Source organism: Anticarsia gemmatalis, chromosome 22 (assembly GCF_050436995.1).
Source record: "Anticarsia gemmatalis isolate Benzon Research Colony breed Stoneville strain chromosome 22, ilAntGemm2 primary, whole genome shotgun sequence".
Lineage (NCBI taxonomy): Eukaryota > Metazoa > Arthropoda > Insecta > Lepidoptera > Erebidae > Anticarsia > Anticarsia gemmatalis.
The window spans coordinates 10115495-10140098 of record NC_134766.1 but is presented as its reverse complement, the minus strand read 5'-3'; the positions used below and the strand labels follow the sequence as shown (position 1 = coordinate 10140098).

The 24604-nt window shown below is 39.1% G+C and overlaps 2 protein-coding genes across 2 annotated transcripts in view; both read left to right on the top strand.

Annotated features, from left to right (window-relative positions):
- Positions 1 to 1310: 1310 nt before the first annotated feature.
- Positions 1311 to 15072, top strand: LOC142982829 (uncharacterized). The gene is made up of 14 exons (XM_076129513.1): positions 1311 to 1804; positions 5464 to 5693; positions 5817 to 5930; positions 6102 to 6208; positions 6442 to 6544; positions 6771 to 6897; positions 7085 to 7365; positions 7618 to 7797; positions 7924 to 8192; positions 8286 to 8320; positions 9606 to 9788; positions 10374 to 10502; positions 11488 to 11616; positions 11927 to 15072. The coding sequence occupies exons 1-14, from the start codon at positions 1714 to 1716 to the stop codon at positions 12064 to 12066; spliced, it is 2118 nt and encodes a 705-aa protein (XP_075985628.1). The 5' UTR covers positions 1311 to 1713; the 3' UTR covers positions 12067 to 15072.
- A 7025-nt stretch (positions 15073 to 22097) lies between these two features.
- The window catches only part of LOC142982569 (inactive dipeptidyl peptidase 10), a 533383-nt gene continuing 530876 nt past the window's right edge, over positions 22098 to 24604 (top strand). Inside the window, exon 1 of the mRNA XM_076129128.1 lies at positions 22098 to 22318. The gene's annotated coding sequence lies outside the window, so the exon portion shown is untranslated. The remainder of the gene's footprint in view (positions 22319 to 24604) is intronic.

Here is a 24604-nt window from a genome sequence, read left to right as displayed (position 1 = left end):
TTAATCTTATTATATATCGAATATCTATTAGTATATATATACCTTTTTATTATATTTCAATTTTTTTTTATTCATACATATTTGACATTGGACACTTTCAGAACGTGGGAGATTCGATTGATAAAATTCCTAAGTCAAGACAAATACATGTAGACATTATGAGAGTATCTGTACATGTACTAATAACGAGCTACGTATAATGACTATGCGATACAAAATAATTTCAAGTTAAACAAATATAGGACAAAATAAAATTAAATGTAATATTGTAACATTTAGATTCGATTGACGAAAACGATAGCAATGTTATTTTACTTAACATTTTTTCAATTATTACGAAAATCTAACACCTTATTACCAAAGGTTCGGATAAAGTACGTGCGTGTTACACTATTTTACTCTTATGTGGTTACATGAGGATGAAAATGTACAAAGTGTCAAGTGGGAAGTCATCTATAACAGATAATAGTCACATATCGTACAACTTATAACAAAGCATGTCTTCATTGTTCGTACATCAAAATGCAGATTTTTAAGGCTACTCCGTACAGTTCCGTGTATCCATACTCGTAACAATGAGCGCATACCGACGACATAATTATCTTTTTAGGAATACGAGGATAGGTAACAATAAGACGATCCTATTGAAATGCAAAGTTATGTTTAATATACGTCAGTGGTATATTTGGTACCGCGATGTACAAAACGACGACACATAGGAATCACAAAGAAGGATATCAGCTTGAAACTATTGGTAGGAACGAACCATCACTGATTTGTGTTCCGCAATGTTGGCTCATGATACAGGTTGCAGCATCAATCCTGTCAGGCGCTTGTCACTTGACTCGTACAGTTCCACTTGTTGCAGTGACCGTGGTGGCGGGCGCGGAGCTGCGTGCAACATGTAGTCACTTCATAGCTTCATGCACACTCCAGTATCATCGAGAGGTGCTCAGACTATCCACGAGGCTGCTGAGTAGTGTCGAGTTTGTCGGCGGCGTCGCGGACTATTAAGTTGCACGTTGAGCATCTTTATGATTTGTATGACTTTTAAGGTGATTAATACGGTTATGTTTGTTGATATTGGCGATTAGTGATAAATCAGTACTTAGTTGAGGGGGACTCGGCTTTTAAGAGTTTTTTACAGTAGGTACCTAAGATTTCAAGTTGGGGCCTACATATTAAAATTGCTCTTGATAAATGCTTATTAAAGTAGGTACCTACATAACTATGCAATGGTACGGAACATTTCTCTTCATATAAGTTTTTTCAGTTTTTTATACATAGTTAATTTCAGAAAAACTTTTTTTAGGAAGTAAGTACATAGTTATTATTTTCCTTAGTTGTGTGATTCACACATTTATGTCAAAAGGGGTAGGTGTCGTGTCGTGCGTGTGTCGGTGAAGTCGGCGAGCTTTAATAAAGTGCGGCTCGCCGGCGACGCGCTGTAGTCCGGCCGTGTCGGCTGTCGCGCGCGTCCACAACACGCTCCACTCACATCGTCGCGCTAGATCGCTCGTGGGCTCAAAGCTGGTGTCAGTTTGTCTGATGATTCGCGACGGAGCGTGTTCCAGTGCTACAGTGAACTGCTGCATGTTCAGGACCGTAGCTCGTGCCACTAACGCTCACCTACAGACTGTACCGAAGACTACAAGTGCGGGGCGTGTGTTGTAACAGTAAGTGCAGTAGCGAGTGGTGGGTGCGTGGTGCACGATGACGGTGAAGCCGCAGCAGCAGGTCCCGGCGGCGCGGGGGCTGCGGCGCGCGCGGGCTCTGCTGCGACAGACCATGATGGTCGTACTGAGTAAGTCACCGCGCTGCTCACTTAGTGCTCACACACTATGTGACACACTGACGGCTGATTGATTCTCTGTTGAATTATTTGTTGCACTTCCCTCACTCTTGTCTACAAGATTCTTATACTTGCCAAGTGGGTGCACATGGCTACAAATCGATCATCAGCTATACTTACAAGCTAATCCATGTGCCGATAGTGTCACGAGTTGTGTTTGATACAACTTGGTAACTGACCGCCATGCGTCAGTCGGACTCATCTATTATGTTAATTAATTAAATATTTAATGACACAAATGGTTTTTTTCACCATTACGAGATCAGGGTCAAGGGCAGGTCGACCCTACTTTACATTTATCACTCGTGAGTAGATTGTGTGAGTACGAGTACATACATAACTCGCTACTCGCGGCTACTTCTCTACTACTGGTATCAAAGAGTATATAAATCACGACGATGTACTCGGGTCTACTTATAAATCCGGTACACAAATGTCATTAGAATGTCACGGTTTTGTATTTTTTACAAAATCAAGTTATGAAATGTTAGCGCAGATTACTACGCTACCTAATCTTAAAAACACGTTTATTTAATTATACCAACTGTTTTTGCAGACAATAATAGAATGAATAGCATAAACCAGTATTACTATATACAAATATATATTTATTTATTACATATGTATTTAAGTCATGAAGATTGCATTGCCGTGTAGCAGACAGTTAGTGGCAGAGTGTAACAACGACGTGTTTAGCGCACGTTTTTCGGCACGCTCACTATAATATTATATATTTTAATGAGTCAAAATGAACGAGACACAAAAAGGAATTAGGCGCGCTACTTGATTATACGCGGTAGACACGGTTCATACTTCACAGCGTGGCGGACCTTTACAATATTATACAGAAAATTATTAGAAAATAAATGAGGTGGATAGTTACGGGTACCTAAGTAATACTTAGTATATATAGTAAATTTAACACACACGACTGCGCCTGTTTCACCACGACAGTTCACACTTATCATTAATATTAAATCGTTTCAAATCCACCAAACATTCTGACATAATTGATACTATTATTCAACAAGAACTACAAAAATCTATTTTAAACCTAAACCTGTCATCATCTCGTCAAAACCCCGAAGGTGTTTTCTCAGTAAGCAGTTTTTGCACTTCATTAATTATTTGTTTGATTTGTTATTTTTTACTGCAAAGTTATTATTGTGAATGTTATTAAAGTTGTAATAATATTTTTAGAAACATGCCCGTAGTGAAAAAATGAGGGAAAACCAAAGTTACGAAAAAATATAATATGTTGTTGATGTTCTAAGATGGTGAGTAGTCATCATGTAATGTGCTTCAAATGATTAAGTATCACTACATAGTATAAAACAAAGTCGCCCATTTTGTCTGTAGTCCCTTCGTATGCATAAAACTTTAAAACTACGCAACGGATTTTGATGCGGTTTTCACTAATAGAAAGAGTATTTTCTCCGACAGGTTTTTATATATAATTGAAATACATTGAAACTATATTAGCTGAGTTATAGCGATTTATGTCCAAGAAGTCAGAAAAAAAATCTAATTGAAGATTGCATTTGTGCGTGCGCCGCTTATACCGTTGGATACAAGTAAGAACAATGTATAGCAAAAACATTGGTCTTTATTAGTTCTACAAAAAAGTCCGCGATGACATATATCCAGCTTTTTTATTTAAGTCACAAAAACTACTTTTCTGTATTAAAAAAACATTTAATTCGTTGGGTGATGTTTAACTGGTGATATAACCAATAATACATATATCCTTATCAAAATAAGTAAGTTCATCATCACGAGCATTTAATTTAGATTATTTTTGCAGTTTACAGTGTGTTATTTAGACATATAGTTTAGGAGATATCACGATATTAGTATTGCGGCACGGTACGGGCCGGCCGCGGCGGCGGGAAAATAATATGTATATCTACCTACAGGTAGTTTTTAATTGTAGATAGTCTTTAATTTAAAGGGAAACCTTTCTCATCGTTAAAATGAAAATGTATGTATACCTTATATTATATTTCAAAAAATGTAGACAAAGTTAATCTTCTAAAAATAAATGTAAATAAAAAATAAGTAAAAGTAATAAAATGTAGAATGTAAATAATTTAAAAAGTAAACAAGAAAATAATAGTTAGATGTATATAACAAAAGTAGGTAAGTACATAAGAAAAAAAACAAAAAATATAAAAAAACGGTACATAAAAAATAAATAATATTAAAAAGTAGGTACTACGACTTTGATCTATACATATAAGACAAAAAAAAATCTGTACATTACTTAAATATTTTTTCCAAAAACTGATAGGGGGGGGGCGATCAAAGAAGAGTCACAGAAACCAAAAAACATTTTAATATTTTAAACGCGGTTAAGGGAAAGAGAAGTTATTGTGAATTGAAAATTAGTATCCAATATGTGTTGGTGCGTTGACTGTATTTGTCGAAGTAGCGGGATACACGCAAACGAAGTTGCGCGGGTCAGCTAGTCAATTATAAATAGATGACGATGTGTTATTAGTAAGTGAACAGTTTGTTCACCGCTAGTCTGTTGGGAATATTTCAGTTATTCTGCAAGTCATACAATTTTCGTGTTGCATGATTATTATCAAAAGTGTATTCTTATATCTAAAAGTCAAATTAATAATATGTTTATGAAAGCTTTGGTGGACAAGCATAAAGGACCACGTTGTATTAAAGTAACATACAATATGTTTATTTATTATGAACTAGTTGTTTTTTCTCCAACATGACAGACTTCTTATAATACGTCGCACGTGACACTTATTTAAATGCAGCCATGCAACGTACGATTGATTGGATGCACTCAATTTCCTTGTACATGGACATTCCACGCCGCATTACACACACATTATAATATGTTAAACCATTTATAACATCTTATAGAAATTACACAATTTTAATAATACCATCGTATTCTTAGAAATTCTGTGATCTAACTTTACTATCACTACTAACGCCATCTCGTGGCATTTTCATTATACTAGGCGTTCTATACTTCTTCATTGGAGTGAAAATTATTTTGATTCAAGAAAAGATCTGTATTAAATTAAGTATCTATGTATATTACTGAGGGTCGGTACTCGGTAGGTACCTGTTAGTTATTCACTTCATGACTCAGTTGTCGCGGGAGGCGCGGATCGCGGTACAGCGCACGTTTAACTCGAAAGAGCGCCGTGCGAGGGCGACACATTATAACAACTAAGTTTTAATTCGTTATACAACGTTAACCCTCGTTTAGTTATAACAGTTAGGTATTATATACATAGTTACTGTTTCCACATAATAAACCAAAGAAATAACTCAAATGGTGCAGGAATATTTACTCTTGACAAAACAATAGTGTAAAAGAAGAAAGTTTGAAGTTTTCTTGATACGACTCAGAAAGTGTTGTTGGTTTTTTACACATAAGTCTGCTACAGCTCAGAGTTTGGCAATGTTCCCATTGTTGCTAGGTTGTTTTTCTATTACCTGAGATGAAATACCAAACGTTTCGGCGCTGGTTGTCTGGTGGTCGCAGGCCGACTGCAACCTGTGCCGAAACGTTAGGCATTTCTAGGTAAAATGTGGAATGTGTGTGTGTGTGAAGTATAGATAATGTTTATTTTCAGTAAACGTTCCGACGATGTCGTTCGGGCTGGCGATGGGGTGGGTGTCTCTGGCGAGCGGCGAGAGCGTGGAGGGCGACGCGACGCTGGGCGGCGAGCACGCGCGCGAGCTGCGCGTCGTGGTGGCGGCCGCCGTCACGTTCGCCGCCTCGCTGCTGGGCGTGCCGCTGTGCGCGCGCGCGCTCGCCGCCGGCAGGAAGCCCGCGCTCATCGCCACCTCCGCCATGTTCGTGGTGAGAACACTGAGCATTAGCTCTTTTACTTACGAGGCTGCGGAAGCTTTGTGAAAACTCCAGTTTGAGAATGAATTGTCGTCGCAACTAGCAGTAAATATAACGTGTGACGTTATGTTGCAGGCGTGCTGGTCGCTGAAGCTGTGCGGCGGCGGGTGGTGGCTGGTGGCAGCGCGCGCGTGCGCGGGGCTGGCCGGCGCCGGCGCGTGGGCCCTCGCGCCGCTGCTCGCTAGAGAGGTAACAATATGGCCCTTCCTCTATCTCATCCCTGTCTTGACAGTCAGAACATGATAGCGATGTAACTAGTTGGTACAATAATTCAACGCCTTTCAACAAGTCAAAGCTAAATAAGCCTTGATGTGAAATAGTTGTTTATAGCCTGATTACGTGTACGTTGTGATGTTACAGATGTGTTCGGAGCGCGTGCGCGGCGCGGCGGTGTCGGCGCTCATAGTGGCCAACAACCTCGGCGTGCTGCTCATGTACCTCGCCGCAGACTGGCATGTGCCGCACAGGTACAAACACATAATCTTACAAAAATGCCTCTTGAACTACTTGTGGCAAGTTGTGCTAAGTTCTTTATGCGGAAATTTCCCATGTAATATAACTGCAGAATGGTGCAGGACCCCGAAACCATTTAGCAACATCCCTGAAATCGTAAGAGAAGACTAGTGTTCTTAAAATAAGTGACGAAGGATCCCAAATGGTACAGAGTATGTGGACGTGATACATTGGTGTACTGTTGCAGGACGGTGCTGTGGAGCTGCCTGTGCGTGTCGGCGCTGCACTGCGTGGTGTTCGCGCTGGTGCCCGAGTCGCCGCAGTACCTCGCCGCGCACGGACACGCCGACGTACGTCACGCATATTGTGTACTGTTCTCCCCAGCCATGTGTGCATGCCACTTTAACTCTTTCTCTTTTTTATACAGTAATGTAAAAGCTCTGGGCATATAAGCTCTTATGTAAACTTAGGGCTCACCCTACACGACCTCTCTACTCTCAAGTAGAGTCGATCTCTTGGTACAAAATATGGAGCTTAAAGATGAATATAATGAAGAATGTTATTACGACGTTCCAGAAAGCTCGCGCGTCCCTGGCGTGGCTGCGCGGAGTCGAGCCCGACGCGCCGGAGCTAGAGGTGGAACTGTCGGAGCTGCCCACCACAGAGACCAAACAGTCACCCTTCAAGATCATCAGGGAAATGTGTATGTCACCTATCAGTAGTTTATATTATATTGTTGTTTCCTCTGTTTATTATGTGTAGCCTAGTTCCACAGATGTCCGGGAGAGCCGCACAAGGGCAGCCAGTGCGGATCTCCCGGACTGCTGTGGAACCCGTCAAAGAGTGTAGCCGCCACTATAATCTACTATGCCATGTCATTTGTTACACAGTCAAGGACGCGGGTCGTCGTCGCGCCTTCACGCTGTCGTGTATAATGGTGGTGGGGCAGGAGTCGTGCGGCGTGCTGGCGCTGCTGCAGTTCGCCGAGCGCGTGTTCGTGCTGGCGCGCGACGCCGCCGTGCCCGCCGCCACTAACGTCACGCTTCACGTCGTGGCTGACGTCACGGCTGACGTCACCGGCGGGCCCGCGCGACACGCCGTCTGGCTCGGAGTGGCGCAGCTGCTCGCCTCTCTGCTCGCTCTGTACCTAGTCGAGAGGGTCGGAAGAAAGGTCAGTCGGGAGGACTTTTGTGACATACCTAATGCTGCTACACACTACACATTTTTCAAATATATCCTTGCCTCCGGATGCATCTCTGCATTATCTTCAATATTAATTTATTCTTTTGCTCACACCAGAATTCGTTTGTTTTATCAAAGTATCGATTACGGCTACTGGAACCGCCTACAGTGTTCCTCAAAGGTCACTCGTGTCTGAGATATCATTTATACACACGTGAATGTAATGTGGTATTGTGTGCAGCGCCTGATGGTGTGGTGCGGGCTGTGCACGGGCGCGTGCCTGGCGCTAGGCGCGGGCGCGGTGGCGGGCGGCGCGCGCGCTCTGTGGCCGGCCGCCGCGCTGGCGCTCGCCGTGTTCGCCGACTCGGCCGGCCTGCAGCCCGCGCCCTACGCCATGCTCGCAGACATGTTCGACTACGAGGTACGCCCCTCTACTAAACTCGTTCTTAATAGATTCGAGCTATTTACCCCTACAATACTGAGCTCGATGCGAATACTTTTAGCTGACGTCTCTCAGTGGTGATTAGTAAAGTGTGTGTGTGCGTAGTACCGCAGCTGCGCGGTGACGCTGGTGGGCGCGCTGGCGTGGCTGGGCAACGCGCTGGACGTGGCGGTGTTCCCGGCGGTGGCGGCGCGCGGCGGCGTGGCGGCGGCGCTGGCGCTGTCGGCCGCGCTCACGCTGGCGCTGGCGCTGCTGGCGCTGTGCCGCGTGCCCGAGACGCGCGGCCGCACGCCGCGCGAGATCTACGACATACTGCTCGGGAACAAGCGAGACACCTGCGACAGCGTCGTCACCTGCAGCGCCGTCACTAAGATGTGACGTTCATACAAGGAAAACAAAGACTGATGTCGCGAAAGGCACCACATGTGAACTGGATTAAAAACAAGTGTGTTCAAATTAAACATTAGCTTCAATAAGAAACTTGTGAGTACTAAAGTAGATGGTATGTTCCCAACATTGTGTGTGTTCTCTAGTATTAGGAGATGGAACGATCATCCTTTACTGATGGTAAAATTATAATAATATATTTATTGCTCAATCTATGTAATTCAATTAACATTTATATATATAAGATTAATTTAAGATATTTGTAAGTATATTAAGCTGTGACATTAAAGTATTAAATATTATTACTGATGTAATTTGTGTTTCAAATATAACTTCAAACTTGTGTAGTCGATATGCATCGGATCAATATTACAAACGCCAAATGAAATTAATATTGATTACGAAGCAATTCTATTCATGACAGGGTACTTTCGTGCAAAAATAACTTTTACTGTTAAATTAGTACATTTAGTTAACACGACACGACACCGGTGTCATAAGGGATAGATTAAGATCAAACAATTAACAAACTTGTTCAGCCCGCTACATTGAGACACGGTGTAACGTAGAGTCAGTACAGTTCATAATTGTCCGTAAGAATCGATGTATCTCGATTGTTGTAATTTATTTTCTTTTCTCAATTATTTTCAGATTTTCCAAGGGATGGAAGTCTCGACAAGTACAATCTGGAAAAATATTATTACTATCTTTACAGGAATCCTTCACCTTGCATATTTATGGTTTGTAGTAGCAGCCTTGAAGTACAAACATAATCGTATCGTACAGTATAAACAGCGTATTTTTGACTGAGTGTGTGTTGTGTGCGCGTTGCCATGGCGACGGCGACAACGTCGATACTGCTGGGAGTAGCAGCGACTACTCGCGAGTATAAAGTGCGATTAATAGCGCGTCACGTTGCGATGAGCCTGCACCGGCCGGTACCAGCGCCACCGACACTACTGACACTACAGACACTTCGCTAGTTATTTGGCAACCGACGACACTTCTCTGCGACATACCTACTAGTTGTACTAATGTCATTGTAGGTCACAGTGCCGCAAGTTTGTGCAATATAATGTGAGTCCGTACTGCACTTCTGAAGACAGGTAAGTTTACAATATGCACTGGCCGAAGAACTGCGTTTTATTATTTCGGAAAGGGATTAGATATATGAGACGTAGATAATATACTTAATTGAAACTGTCACATCGTGTGTGGGTAACTTGGTATAAGTAAAAATTGCTGTAACAAATGGTATGACAGTTTTAATGTTATAATTTCAACATCTGATCACTAGACAAAGATAGTTGCAGTCGTTCTTTTAGTCTCCAGTCAAATTCTACAAAACTGAACGAATGAGCGAGGCTCTATGAAATAAGCTATGTTTGTCGTGTGTGTAGTGAGGATGGGTCTTCTGGACAAGCTGTCGGTGTGGCTGGGCCGCGGGCGCGCGGAGGTGACGGTGCTCGTGCTGGGGCTGGACAACAGCGGCAAGAGCACGCTGCTCAACGCGTTGCGCGCGCCCGAGCAGCGCCTCGCGCACACCGTGCCCACCGTCGCGCACCACCAGGAACACTTCACCAGTACGTACCGCGCCCCCTCACCTCACCTCACGTCACGTCACTTCACGTCACGTCACGTCACGTCACCTCACGTCACGTCTAAGCGAGCAAACTAAAGCCGCATTCAATAACATCTAAATGAAAGAGAGTAATTACGTCTATTTAGTGTTCACGACGCATAAAGCGGAGTGGTCGATGTCCAATCTGCTCCACAATAATGATGAGCGTGGCGCGGTCGGCGGCACTCAGCCTCGGCGCCCTCCAATCACTCCGCTCTAACAAAAAACCCAATTATTTGTCTCGAATAGATTGAAACTCTAGAGGCACGGCGCCGCCACCGACGCAATCTCCGCACAAAACATTTCATTAAACGTTTTTATCTTTTTATCTGAACACGATTTATTTCATTCCAACAAATACGTCCAGATGCGGTTTAAATTAATACTCTAATTTGTTTCTCAGTATTTTTTTATTGTTCTGGTTTTCACACCGAGAAATAGTAGAGTTGAACTCGTACTAAATGTCATATCCACATATTTCTGGGGGGCTCTGTATTTCTTAATGTTCTGATGTGTATGTGTATGTGGTGATGTGGCGTGGTCGCAGGTGCGGGCGTGTCGTTCTCGGCGTGGGACGTGTCGGGCGCGCCGCGGCACCGCGCGCTGTGGGAGCGCCACTACCGGCGCGCGCACGCCGTTATCTTCGTCGTGGACGCCGCCGACCATCTGCGGCTCGGTATGTGCCACCACTGCCGGTTCATCACCCTTTAGCTGCAAGTACTCGGCCTCGTTTTCTGAGAAACATCAAGGTAGATCTGGTGATGGGAGGCTGTTCTCTAAGCCTATGTGTGGCTTCTGAGGGGACAGTCGTCAGAAACAGTACAAGACACTTCAAGACAGTCAGGTTACCAACAGAGGAAGAAGAATTATGATTTCACCCTGACTTAAATAACGTACATACTTTAACGCACCCATCTAGGTCATCTTAGATGTATTTTTATCTGCGAGGAAACTTCCTCTTTTCGTTCATCGATATTTTATCAAGTTCAATTAGTTTCCCAGATATTTACGAGAATATAAAAAATAGCACGAGCAGCTTCACAGCTGGGTATTAGAACATGACATGAAATATTATACACTAGATAGTTTTTAAAGTAGCAATTTGTTTCTCTTGTGTTTCATACAATATATTGCGTGGCGAACTATTAATTAACTTTGCCTCACTTTATATACGAGTAAAAGGCCGGAAGGCAGAGTAATCATGTATGTATAAAGTTATTTGAGACTTCACAGTCGTACGCCCGCGGGCTTCCGCGTCAGTCGGCGCGCTCGGTGGGTCTGCTCCCGGCCACGAGCGCGCGTCCAATTAGCGCACAATCTGTTGTGAAGCCGGATATTAGTTGAAACTGCTGCACTCCGCCGACTAACTACATAACTACCACAATACAGACCACAGCCTCACTTAAACGTACCGGCTAACTTGTTCCGCACTGAGCCGCTTGTAATTGCATTCAGAGCCGAGTGTCGGAACATGCTGCGTGTGACGCTTATATTTAAATAAGTCTTCACCTAATATTATCCTTTGAACTCCACTGGTTGCGAGTTGCGACCGTCGGCAATGTAATTTGCGCCGAAACGTCAAGAAAACAAATATCGTAAAGTCAAAGAGTAATGGCGACTGCACTGAGGAGTTAATAAGTTGTGTGATACGTATGTTACAGTGGTGGCTCGCGAGGAGCTGGAGCTGCTGCTGGCGCACCCCGACATGTTCGGGCGGCGCGTGCCGCTGCTCGTGTTCGCCAACAAGTCGGACGCGCCGCACGCACTCGCGCCCATGCAGGTCGCCGCAGGTACACTGTTTCATGCTTCAAATACGTCTTCTCTCAAAGTACAGTAACAAAGTGAAGTAACACAACGCCTTTCCAATACGCCTGAATGCCCCAGATCATATCGGTGAACGGTGGTCAATGGCTGTCAATATATGACAAGATGTAAGAATTCGAACGAAGCGTAAGCTCCTATAGACGGTATAGTACAAATTAGCTAGCAGCGGTCTTTAAACTCTGCTTACGCCATGGGAAAAAGGCGTGGTTTTATGTCTGTATGTTTTTCTATGCTGAATAGCTATGTAATTAACTTTCCTTAATGAATGTGTTCCAGCTCTGTGCCTGGAGCGCATGACGGACAAGCCGTGGCACATCTGCGCGTCGTGCGCGCTGTCGGGCGCCGGCCTCGCCGACGGCGTGGCGTGGCTCGCGCGACAGCTGCGCGACGGACTCGTGCCCACGCAACACACATAGATCGAACCTCTTATGTCACACCTTATCACGATGCGTCGCATAAAGACGGCGATGGAACAAACACATGACATTATCTCTGTCTGGTTGGGGAGACTAAGCCGAAGTTCAGAACTCAGAATACTATAGTGCTTGAATATTTTTAAGTGAATAATAAAAATGGAAGAGACTATTGTAGGTAAGATTAATTGTTAATTGCCTGTTGGACATTGAATATAAAGTGCAGTGTTTCTAATCAATGTACCTAATTAATTCATTGCAATAATAAATAGTAGTTAACCTAAGGGTTGAAAAGAAAAAAGAACTTTAACACCAAAATACTATCACAAGCAATATAAATCCTGCCTCCGTGGCGCAGTGGCTTAGGTCGCCACGCCGATACCACTGCAACGGGAGGTCGTGGGTTCGATTCCCACACGGGATAATTATTTGTGCGATCCACAAATAATTGTTTCGGGTCTGGTTGTGCTTTGTGTCCGTTGTTTGTATGTTTGTAAAAGTCCCCGCGTCACAAGAGCAATTCTTAGTGCGGGAGTTGTCTTTTTAAAAAAAAAAAAAAAAACATAACTATTATTGAAAGTATTATGTATTAAAAATTATATATATTTAATGAGCATTATTCAATTAAATAGAGTCGTGGATTCAGTAAATTTTAATATCGTGACGGCATTACAGCTAATTTCAAACAATTAGTTCACTGATCGCCGCGGTGTCGTCGCATTCGTCACCATGTCGTCGTGCTGTCGCCGCAACAAGGTAGTTATTGTCGCGCGCGTCCCCCGCTACAAACTGTAACGTCGCACGTCAACACATAAACCTGTTGTTATGGAAAGTTAATCGCGAGACACACAGACTACGCGACGCCATACAGTACTAGATACATCCCGCTTCTTAAAACTTGTTATAACAAAACTCTGGACATACTTACTTGTTCAATGCTCATTCTACTCGTTCTCTGTTTAATTAAGAAAAAAAGACCGGCATAAATAATCTAAAAATATGTGATTGTGTCACCTTTTGTTGTAAAAGGTGACAATCACACATTTTGAAACTACTGGATATGTGATTATAGTAGGGCCGCTGAATTATTACCGATTTGACACATGACAAATTGACAATACTAGTGAAGTGACTGAACCAGTAACCCTAACATCATTTTGGATCAGTTTGTTTTTTATATTCTAGTATAGAGTGTAATTAAATAAAAACAAAACCAATAATAGTTAAAGACACAAGTTCTTCATTAGGTAGAGTATCCTTGATGAAATAAAATAAATATCCATATTCCTTATTCCTATATTCCATCAATATTCCTTGTAATAAAAATCATACCTATTCCAATGAATTCGGACCGAATACTATTAAGCACATCACTATGAAAACAAGACGCACGAATCCGCACCATGTAACTTTATACAAGCGCGCCAAAGAACAAAAAATAAATGTTTTCATATCATTTACAAACTATTTTAAGTTTTGAAACAGTGTTTATTGGAAAATTACTTAATTTTGATATTTTGACATAAAGTTTTATATTAAAGAGGTATTCTAAATCATTCGGCAAATGTGACGCTCGTGCAAGGTTATATCGATTAATGTAAAGAATAATCTGTCAAATCGGTAATTACTCAGCGGCCTTACTATAAGTATCAATTTCTTAAGTGTTACGCACATTTTAATTCCGGACATTAAGAATAGCATTTGTCTTTAATTTATTAAATGAAACAAGATAAAACCTGTTTTTAATCATTTTATTACTGTTTACAACTTAATTATTGTGATATTATAAGAAAATGTAATAGGTGGATAATACTTTTGAATATACTTAGTTGTACTAAATTCATACATAAATATATTCTATAAATAAGTTTGTGTATATATGTATGTCATAGTTGTTGGTCAAGTGGGGGATAGATAGACTGGACAATTGTATTATACAGGATTTTCAAAAATAAACCATAATTTGTTTCTCTGAAAACACAAAGAAACGACAATTAAAGTTTACTAATATCACTTCCTGAATTACATCGTTTCTTAAATGGAATCAAATTAAATCATAAGTTTTATATCAATAAATTTGCACAAAATTATCTGACAATCATCCGTCATTGAAAACCACAGATTAATGAAATGTCATTTCATTACATCTCCCCCCCTAAGAAAGAAAATTCCCAATAATAGTATATCATAATGTAGGTATCTATGAGTTATTTTCATATTCGTTTTCTTCTACTTCCATTTCTTCAGCTTCTGTTGTGGCAGGTTGTAATTTTGTTACGTGGAATAAAGTTGATTCCATTTTTCTGTTGCCAGTGTCAATCCTATAAATGGAGTTCGATATTTTCTCTACTATCTTGAAAGGGCCTATTCTTAATTCTTCTAATTTTTTTCTATTCAGTCTATTCCCATTTTCTACATATACACTGTCTCCTATCTCTAACTTTTGTATTTTTCTATTTCTATCAAATATTTTCTTGTTGTACTTGTGGGATTTTATTGTATTCTCTAATGCTAATCTTCTATTAGCAATCCACTTATCTTCTTTTTCTATTGTTTTAATTTCATTTGGTAGAATACTGACATTTGTACCATCTAGTAGATATTTTGGTGCAAAACCTGTAACAGAGTGTTCAGTTTCGTTATATTTCTGTACACATTCTCTTGCTACTGTTGTCCATGTTTTCTTATTATTTTTCTCATTTATTCTACATCTCATCCTATTCACAATAGTTTGATTTAATCTCTCATTCAAGCCGTTAGAAAATGGTGTATTGACAGCTGTAAAGATTAGTTTGATGTTATTCTCCTGCAAATATTGCTTAAATTCTCGTGAATTGATGCCCGGATATTGATCTGTCAAAATTATTCCAATCTCATCTGTCTCTAGGACTTTTTTTGTTAGTTTTATAAAGTCAGTTGCATTCTGTGTTTTTGAAGTCGTAATAAATGCATATCTTGTGTAGTGGTCTACTAAAAGATGTAGGTATTTTTTTGTTGACCTAGATCCTCCAAAGCCACCGATAGTATCTATTGACATTATCTCAAATGGTTTCGTTGCTGGTCCCAGATGTGACATCAATCCAAAGTTTTCTTTACATCTTGATTTATTTTTTATGCATATTTCACATGTTTTACAAATATTCATGATATTTTTTGTTAGGTTTTTAGCTGTATATATTGGACTTATTTTTTTCTGTAACTGTCTGATTCCAATATGGCATAGATCTTCATGCACCTTTTTTATAAGATTTTTGCTAAATTCTTCTGAGAGGATGATCTTTTCATGTTTCTTTATTTTTTTGTAGTAGATTTTATTTTTGTGTATTAGATTTTTTTTCTTTTCTTTTATTGCTGTATTTTTTTCTTGGTCTACAACTATATCTTTTATTTGTATTAAATTAACTATTTTCAGTAGTTCCTCGTTGTTATCTTCTGATTCTAATACTGGGTTTCGGCTCAAACAGTCTGCTTCTACATTTTCTTTACCAGGTATATATTTTACTGTAAAGTCATATTGAGATAGGTAATATGTGAGGTCACCTAATTCTTCATCTGTCCTGCATTTAATATTCATGTTCTCTAGAGGTTTGTGGTCTGAGTAAATAGTGAATTGTCTTCCAATGAGCCAATGTTGCCAATATTTAACAGCTTCTTTCATAGCAAAACATTCCAAATATATAGCCTTTTTCCGTTTTTGAGATTCATTCAGTTTTTTTGAGAAATATGCCACAGGTTTGTCTTTACCGTCTGGTTGTGTCTGTTTTAATATTGCTCCAATACCCTCTAAAGATGCATCCGTAAATATTTTTATTGGTAAATCTTTGTCAAATATTTCCAATACAGGTTGAGAACATAAATATCTTTTTATTTGATTAAATGATTCTTCACACTTCTCTGACCACACAAACTTTTCGTTTTTTCTTAATAAATTATGTAATGGCTCCAAGATCATTGCGCTTCTTGGTATGTATTCATGGTAGAAGTTGATTTTTCCCAAAAATTGTCTTATATTCTTTTGCGTCTTAGGAGTTGGAAAATTTCTTATTGAGATCAAATTGTCCTTTTGTGGTCTTACCGAATTATTCTGAATTACATAGCCGAGGTACTTCACTGAGTTTGAAGCAAAGGTACATTTCTGAAACTTCAATCTAAGGCCTTCTTTTATTATTGCATCTAATACATTTCTTATGTGTCTTATTTAGATCTTCATCCAATTTTATCCATATTTTTCTACTTTGATGCCTTTTCTTTATGCTATTCTTTATTTTTGAGAAAGTGTTCATTTTGACAATATATGTGTGATGAATCACCGGTTCGAGTCCATCAGGTAAAACATAACATTTTCCATCTTCTGTAGATATTGAGGTTATGGCTAATACATTAGATTTGCCATCCTTTGAAGCTATCATCGTAAACTCAAATTGCAACCGGTCCATCTTGTTTTAGTTAACAAAATTGTCGTTTTATAAGATATATTATTCAGGATTTTCAAAAATAAACCATAATTTGTTTCTCTGAAAACACAAAGAAACGACAATTAAAGTTTACTAATATCACTTCCTGAATTACATCGTTTCTTAAATGGAATCAAATTAAATCATAAGTTTTATATCAATAAATTTGCACAAAATTATCTGACAATCATCCGTCATTGAAAACCACAGATTAATGAAATGTCATTTCATTACACATAAATATATTCTATAAATAAGTTTGTGTATATATGTATGTCATAGTTGTTGGTCAAGTGGGGGATAGATAGACTGGACAATTGTTTTGAGAGCGGTCTGTGTGCTAGACCGTCCGACTTGGATACTCCTTTAACATCTGCCACCGATACTTAGTTTAATTACTAGACTTATGTCAATTAATCCCAGTTTCCTCAAAAGTTTGTATGTTTGTTAAGCAAATTCGGTCAAACGTCTTCGGATTTTGTATCTGTCACACGGTTCATATTTTGAATGACGATAACTTTAACCTCAAGTTTATAATGTGGTGGTTTCTAAAATATATAAGGTGGTCAGCTAAGAAAAAAAAAAAAGTAAATAAAATGAAACATAATATTGCATAATATTGCCGACTGCCGTGTCGTGCACACGGACCATCTCCTCTGACTGTATGGACTGTTGAATACTCTTAATTAATACTTAATTACATTATTGTTATGAAATAAATGTTTCAATCAATCTATCAGTCTTTCATTGAATACATGTATCTGGAATCTGTAGCGCGATTCTCTACCACCATCGACAACGGTGATCGAATCAAAATATCTTGCATGAAAAATTAATCAGCTCTCCTAGAGTGCTTATACAAGAACTTTTTTAAAGGGATTATTTTCTGCCAATCAATAAAAAAACTTTACAAGAACGGAATTTGGCAAAATTCTAAATTTGAATTTAGTAGTATTAATTCAAACCAAAGCTACGAATTTTAGGAAGATGAGGCTGTATGGACATCGTTTCCTGTGCCTGCTTTAACGAAGGCAAAAGACGCAGACATTTTGTGTTTATTGTTTTTTTATATTGATATATTTTTATAATTATTAATACGGTGTATCGTAGGCTTAATTATTATCTATAGGAATAAGAAGTTACGTGATAAGTTCATGTGATCATGTGTTGCTACTAGCGTGTGTTGGTACTGACAGCGATGTACTTCGCACAGTTCAACTGAGCACACATCACTGTGATATTGTGAGACGCATCGCTACAGAATTAAACACTCGGTACAAAGCGAAGGTGCGCCGGTGTTGTGGTGTTAGTGTGTGAGTCTGATATAAGTGCACTTGTTACGCAGGGGACTCAATTCTCAGGTAAGGCTTTTTATTTTTTCCTGTAATGGCCACGAGTGTGAAAGTAAGTGGGTATATGTACATAATGAACAATGGCAAAATCTCATACATCATAATCACTAATTTTAAAATGTTGCGTCTTCAAATAAAACAAATGTTATAATATGCAGCATTAATTCCCGACTCTAAATATATAAATATTTTCATTAGGCGCGCCGGAGATCCTGAGTAATTTGAGTTATATTTTTATATATTTTTATAGGTTATGTCATCATCACATCATTAAAATGTTATAATTTGTCAAATATTGTTTGAATGTTCATTTATTCATAATATCACCCCTGTTATTCACCGACGAGGCAGGCAAAGGCGAGCATTGACGTATCGCCAATCATTTATTGTAGTATATTACTATCGTCATCGTAGTGAAGTTGACTGCCTCAACCTTTCGAGCAGGTATAGCCTCAAAACCAATATGTACCCAGAGTTTACCATACGGTAACCTCTGGGTCTTATGTCTACATTTCCAATTCTTTGCGTTAATAAATAGCTGATAGCTGCTATTAAACCATTTGTAGCCAACTACGCTCCGGCAGATTTTAATTGAGTCATTGTACTGCTAGATTGTTATATTATAAAACAAACTATGGGGTATTTAAGTCATCAGATTGTATAAATCAGCTTGGTTGTAACGAACGTAAAAGGTAAATAAAAAATGCAAAGGTTTTACATTATTTATTTATTTCATATAGGTACATATCTGATTATACTCATAATATCATTTTAAAATTCAGCTAGTGCTATTATATTATCTTGATGCCTGGCCCATCCTAAGTACCAGACTAAAGTCAGCACAGCCGCCTATCGCATGCATATCCACCGGGCAACGGCAATAATAAATAACGACTTGAAGAAGTATTAAACCGGTTCACAAAATCCAAAAAGCAAGGGAAACGTCCGTAATGTAAGAAACTCGTGTAGATGCAATCCAAATCGAAATCCGTTAGAGATGCAGGGTTAACAAATAGAGCAGAAATCCTCAGTAAGTCCGAGTTGTTTGAAAATAGGTGCGAAAAAGCAATAGGTGCAAAACACAACAAAACGTCAATTCCGAAAATCGCCAAACGTCAATGACAAACAATCAAATCCAACCGAAGTAAACAATGTAGTTGCCTTAAAAAGATAATACTACTAAGAGATCACTGTTGACTGCAAATATCTTTGTGTGAGCAAAATAAATAATAAGTTTTTGATTTGTTAGACACTGTTTTAATAATTTATCATTACGATATATTTCACGTTGAAGATTATATATTTATTAAAAAAAAATATTGAAGAATCGTTTTGAGTTAGTCAATTTATTGCTTTTTGATTAATGTATTTAATGTCGCCATTAAAAGTAAAAATAATATTCCTGAAATTCATACATTAAATAATAGATTACTTTGGTAATATTGAGATTCGAAGACGCTAAAAAAATATAAGTGATTTTTTTGCCATTGTTCTTTGTACGATCTTCAAATAAATGTTTCGAGCATGATTGTGATGCGTTTTGTGCACTATGCTTGTATTTATGTTCAGATCTCGAGAACAGACGATTATAGCATTGTAGTTTAAAAGATATAAACACTTGAACGATAACAGATTCAGTAACAATACGGGTATTATAGAAAACAATGATTTTAGTTTGTTCTATTTTTCGGCTTAATTTGATCGTAAATTCGTGATTATCTGAGCGTGGTGGTTGTCGCTAGGCGTCGTTGCGTGGTCGCGTCGTGTCGCGGCTCATATTTCACGGCTCGCTTTGACGCCGGCTAATTATTTACCAAACCGCTATAATAAATATCTATGAACAACTAAGTTTCGCCATCGGTGTCACCCGACGTTATTTACTATTGGGACCGAACATTATTGTTGATTTACCGTGCAATTAAGAGTGATTAACAGAAATTAATTAAAGATTATTTTATTATCACATTGACCGTCCGTCGACTAAATGCATACGTCTTTTGCATTTGTAGGCACATTTCGTCTGCAGGTTTTTATTTAGTTAACTTATATACCCTTGATCACATTTTACTTTAGTTTGCATGCCAACAACAAAAGAAAAAATACCCCAACCAACACTTGACCAGTGTGGTGGATTTAAAACCTTCCAACTCTTGCATTAGGCGACAGTTGCTAGTCTAACAATTTATTAATTTTATTACAATCACTCACAAAACTGGCAGAACAAGCGAGCGGCGACCATTAACATCTTCGTAATAGTCAAGCTTACGAACTTTTAAACTTCCCATGACTTAGTTCAGAATTATTTCTAAGTAAGTAATAGGAATATGATAGCTCAACAGATAATCTAAATGAAAACACCAGCAGTTGAGCGCGCTCCGAGCTCGCAGCTCAGTGAAGTGAGACGATGAACGCGCGCGTCCGACTGCGCGATATTTATTATATCTCTGCAGACTACAGACTACTTGAGACTACAGACTATACAGTCCGACAGTCGTTAGCGCAGACAAATGAAAAAACTTTCTTTTATTATTTTCTGTTAGATAGAGAGATAAAGGCGAAGTTATGAGATGGCGAGTTGAACGGAGCGCCTCGTAAACACTCCGCCCTCTTTGCTGCGTCCTCACTGCGTCCTCAGTGCGCCCTCGCTGCGTCCCCGGCGTGACGGTAATACTCGTTGGTACTCGCTGCTTTCTCATGGGAAGGGGAACTTTACAACAATTCGGGGAGATATTTTACGAGTTAAAAATTATTTCTGTTTTGAACAGTTAACCTATATTTCAGAGTTTGTACGTTTGGTCAGTCGCTTAAAATCGGCTGACGAATCTTAAGTACCTAATACATTCTTATCACGAGGCATCAAGGTATCATAACATCCGAGGGTAGGCATTTAGTTCGATCACATTTTATTAGCTTTAGTAAGCTTATCTGGGAATTAATTTCGATTTTACAAAATAAGGTGACGGTGAACGTATTTAACCAATAACTAAAAAGTTTTCTATTTTCTATATAAATAGGTTTCTTTAAATATCTATAAGCTTGGTTTTGAGTATTGTCAGAGATCAATATAAGTTAACAATATAAAGATTTATCTGATACATATATGAAAAATCCTAGCACAGGATAGCAAACATAAGTACGGCAATACTCGTAGTAGGGGTGTGCTACCCCATGAGTTGAATGGGCGCCAGTCGGGTGCCTGGCTCGCGCCGCGTCGACACGCCGTAGCCGATAGCGCGCCGCGACACTACGCCGTAGCGGCTCGTAGCGGGACCGTAGCCGATAGACGTGCGCTACCTAACAAGTGGCTGTTGTCGATGTGTCCACACTGAATATTATTGAGTGTCGTGTATTTACTTTCGATATATTTGTTCTATTATATTTGTTGAATGTTTATTTAGTTTGTTCAAACTTTGTGTTCGAGTAAGTGATTTAGTTTTGTACTGTCATAATTTTACAAACTTATTTGTTACAATACAATAATATACAACAGGCGACAAATGTGCTTAAAGCTCAGGATACAGTGACTTTTCCCTGAATTATTGTTTTTCACACCAAAAACAAAAATCTAATGCGAAAACTTCAATCTTGAAACCTACCCACAGATCAATGGTTAATAAATTAATTTGCTTCAATTGGACCAGTTTGCCAGTAGGTAGCTCTAAAGCTGGTGTAGTGTTGTGTGTAGAGCGGTGGTGCAAGTGGTTGAGAGTCGGGAGGCACATTCCGGTTCAATCTCGATGTTTGTGCTCAAACACAGCGCAAGGAGACCACCACCAGTTATTGTGACCTCGATATATATCAACCTTTTTCATTATATTGATACTTTACACTAGTTTAATAAACTTCTTCGTATTAGATCTAATGACAGATTTTTTTTACTGTTAGTAATGATTGCTTAAAAGCAGTGACCAAAAATCCATTAACTTCATAAAATTGAATGTCTTCATTGCTCACAGAACTCAATCAATTAACTCATACTTATATTTTTTAATCACACGTTCTCTTTCTTCTCAGTGAAAAGTTTTTAATTATAATGATTGCTCAGAGTAATATTAAAATCGTGCCAAAAGTAGGTAGTTATAATTCAAGCAGCCGCTACAAAATATAAATAATGTGACAAAGTTCCGTACTAAATGCAAGAGCAAAGTAAAGTCAGTAATTAAGACGCTGGTGCTCATTTCATTTGAACGTTTATATCCTTTACATTTCATTTAGTGCATTTATTATTATTTCATTTAATTGTGACTCGGACCGACTCGGGATAATTACTTTTGCAGCTTTCAACACTAGAGTGCGAACATTCAGTGAACAGACGACTGATTAAAAATGTTTCAGTGCTAACGGTGCAGTGAATCGTGATATTAAAGTGAGTTGTTGAACGAAACCGTCAATGTACAGCGTACAGTAGGAGAGTGTCGTTGTGTATCGGGTGTCCTCGGGCGAGTTCGGGTGAGTTCGTATTTTGATCATTTAATAGGATTTAATTACGGCGCGGCGATAAATAACCCTTTGATATAATTAGGAACTTAATCCCGAGGTGTTGTGTTGAGGGTTGTTGAACACTGATGACGTCACTACAGTCGCTACACAATACAGTAGCACTACACACTACACAGACATCACAAAATAACTCTCTATATCGATATTGTTTGCTGTTGCTGATGGGAAAACTATATTTGGTATACATGAAATTCATATAAAGGACAATAAGTTCGGCCAAAACATAATTATGGTTCACGCAGTTTCAATGACCTCTAGACTATAATAACCAATTAAAATCTAGGTTTTGATTATTAGGTATCATAATCGAGCTAACCTTATTTAAGAAGCAGAGCTCATGAATGCATTTTAGGAGGTTGTACTTCATACAAACCCCCTTAAACAATTTAATTGCGCCCAAAGATCTCTTGTTTAAAACTCATATTATAGATTTGCTTCTACTCGTATCGGTGGCTGTTGTTCGTTCGTTTGTACGTAGACTGTATATTATAATGGTGTTGAGATGACATTGTGTGGCGGACAATGGCGCAGGAATGTGCCTCGATGAATGTGGATCATTCACCGCCGGCGGCGCCGACGACGTGCTCTGAACACCTTCCACCTTCACCGCGAGCGCCTTTGATGAGGACATTCTTATAAATCATACATATTTATGAGGTTTATAAATATCTATCAAGGACTTATCATCATTGGTTTGCATCATTTTAAAATATTATGAGTCCTAGTGATTTATAAACTGACTCATTAACTAGCTCAAATCTCTTTAAATGTATTTATTGAAAATGTTGTTTACTCATATTTTAAAACTTCAGTCTTGAACAGTAGTGTCTCCAGACTAGGAATATGTTCGCTACATTTATGAACTTCACGACCATCAAAGAGCAACTAGCAACATTATTTCACACCTACATAACATTTATACGATCAAATAGCTAAATCCCCGTATAACCGCTGTTATAATTATTTAACTGCTCAAACGATACAATCTTAGCTTACGTTAATGAAATTGATCAGTCAGATCTTCGACAAACGCGTCTAGTATTGACATCGCGTGTATTTGATAATATATAGGTGTAGCAGCGGCCGCGTCGTGACGATGACATCAGCTGTCGTGTCTACTGTACATAGTTAATTCTCAGCTGAGAACACTCTCTGTAGTCTGACTCATCATTATTGATGTTTGTTGCATGCAGGGTCATCAGGCAATTTTACGTTATACTCAATAATAAGTTTTTAACATTAATAGGATCTGGGCATTTACGCAAACTACTGCGAGTGCAACCTGCGCTGAAATGTTGTTAGGCATTTCAAGTTAATGCGTGTTGACGTTAGTTCCCGCATCCTATTATATACTAAACATGCTCAATAATATTTCTGTTGCCACGTTACACGTTAGCGTTACAAGGACATCACGATGGTAAAAGTTCCCATAAGCTGAATGACGTTTCGGTTGACGTTTTGATTTAAAACACTACTCCACTTGACTAGGAATAAATCTCGTGCTGCAGCAATTTAAAAAAAAACGCATAAAAGTAGCGTAATGGCAATCTTAACCACAACCCAACCTAGGTTTGCGTGGGATATCGTTTGAGTGAATTTGTAGTTTCAATTAAGCAGTGGTGGATTCAACCAGTGCATTGTGCTTGTATTCAAACAGCTGGTAGACTTCTGCGTGCACAAGTACGCAATCGTTAGATTCACTCATGTGATTGTTTTTAAAGCGATACAAGCGTAGCCACCGCTTTATCGAGTTGTTAATGCAACGACACTTAAAATATATACAATATCGTTTGATACATGTGTCGCTCTTTTATGACGACGGATAAGCGCGTAATTTAATCACAGAATAAATGCTTAAACAAAGGCCTTGAAAGGAAAAGCCCAAAAGTAGGGAACTACAAAACAGTCTGTCTGTGAGATGAGCTGGTGACTTGAATGAAAACACCCACATATAGTTTGTTATGCCGCGTTGTACCCGTAGGCGAAGTTATTTATATCTGTGGCACTCGGCCAGAATCACACAGACACACTTAACACTAAATATACAGACATATTAACTACTTTCTCCTATTTTTGGAAACGTTGTTCAGACGATGGCGAGTAGGTATAAGAGATTGGAATCAATGGAGGAGTGTTTTTCGTGAAAACTTTGCCAAACAAAGGATACAATTCATTTAGTTTTATGAATGTGAATAGATCGCACAACAGCGGCAAATTAATTTTCTTTTAATAGTG

Excerpts from the sequence above, each read along its gene's own strand:
- LOC142982829 (XM_076129513.1), top strand. The coding sequence starts at position 1,714 with ATGACGGTGAAGCCGCAGCAGCAGGTCCCGGCGGCGCGGGGGCTGCGG. Across the intron at positions 6,545-6,770 it reads CCGCGCACGGACACGCCGAC|AAAGCTCGCGCGTCCCTGGC; the intron begins GTACGTCACGCA and ends ACGACGTTCCAG. Across the intron at positions 6,898-7,084 it reads CAAGATCATCAGGGAAATGT|TCAAGGACGCGGGTCGTCGT; the intron begins GTATGTCACCTA and ends TTTGTTACACAG.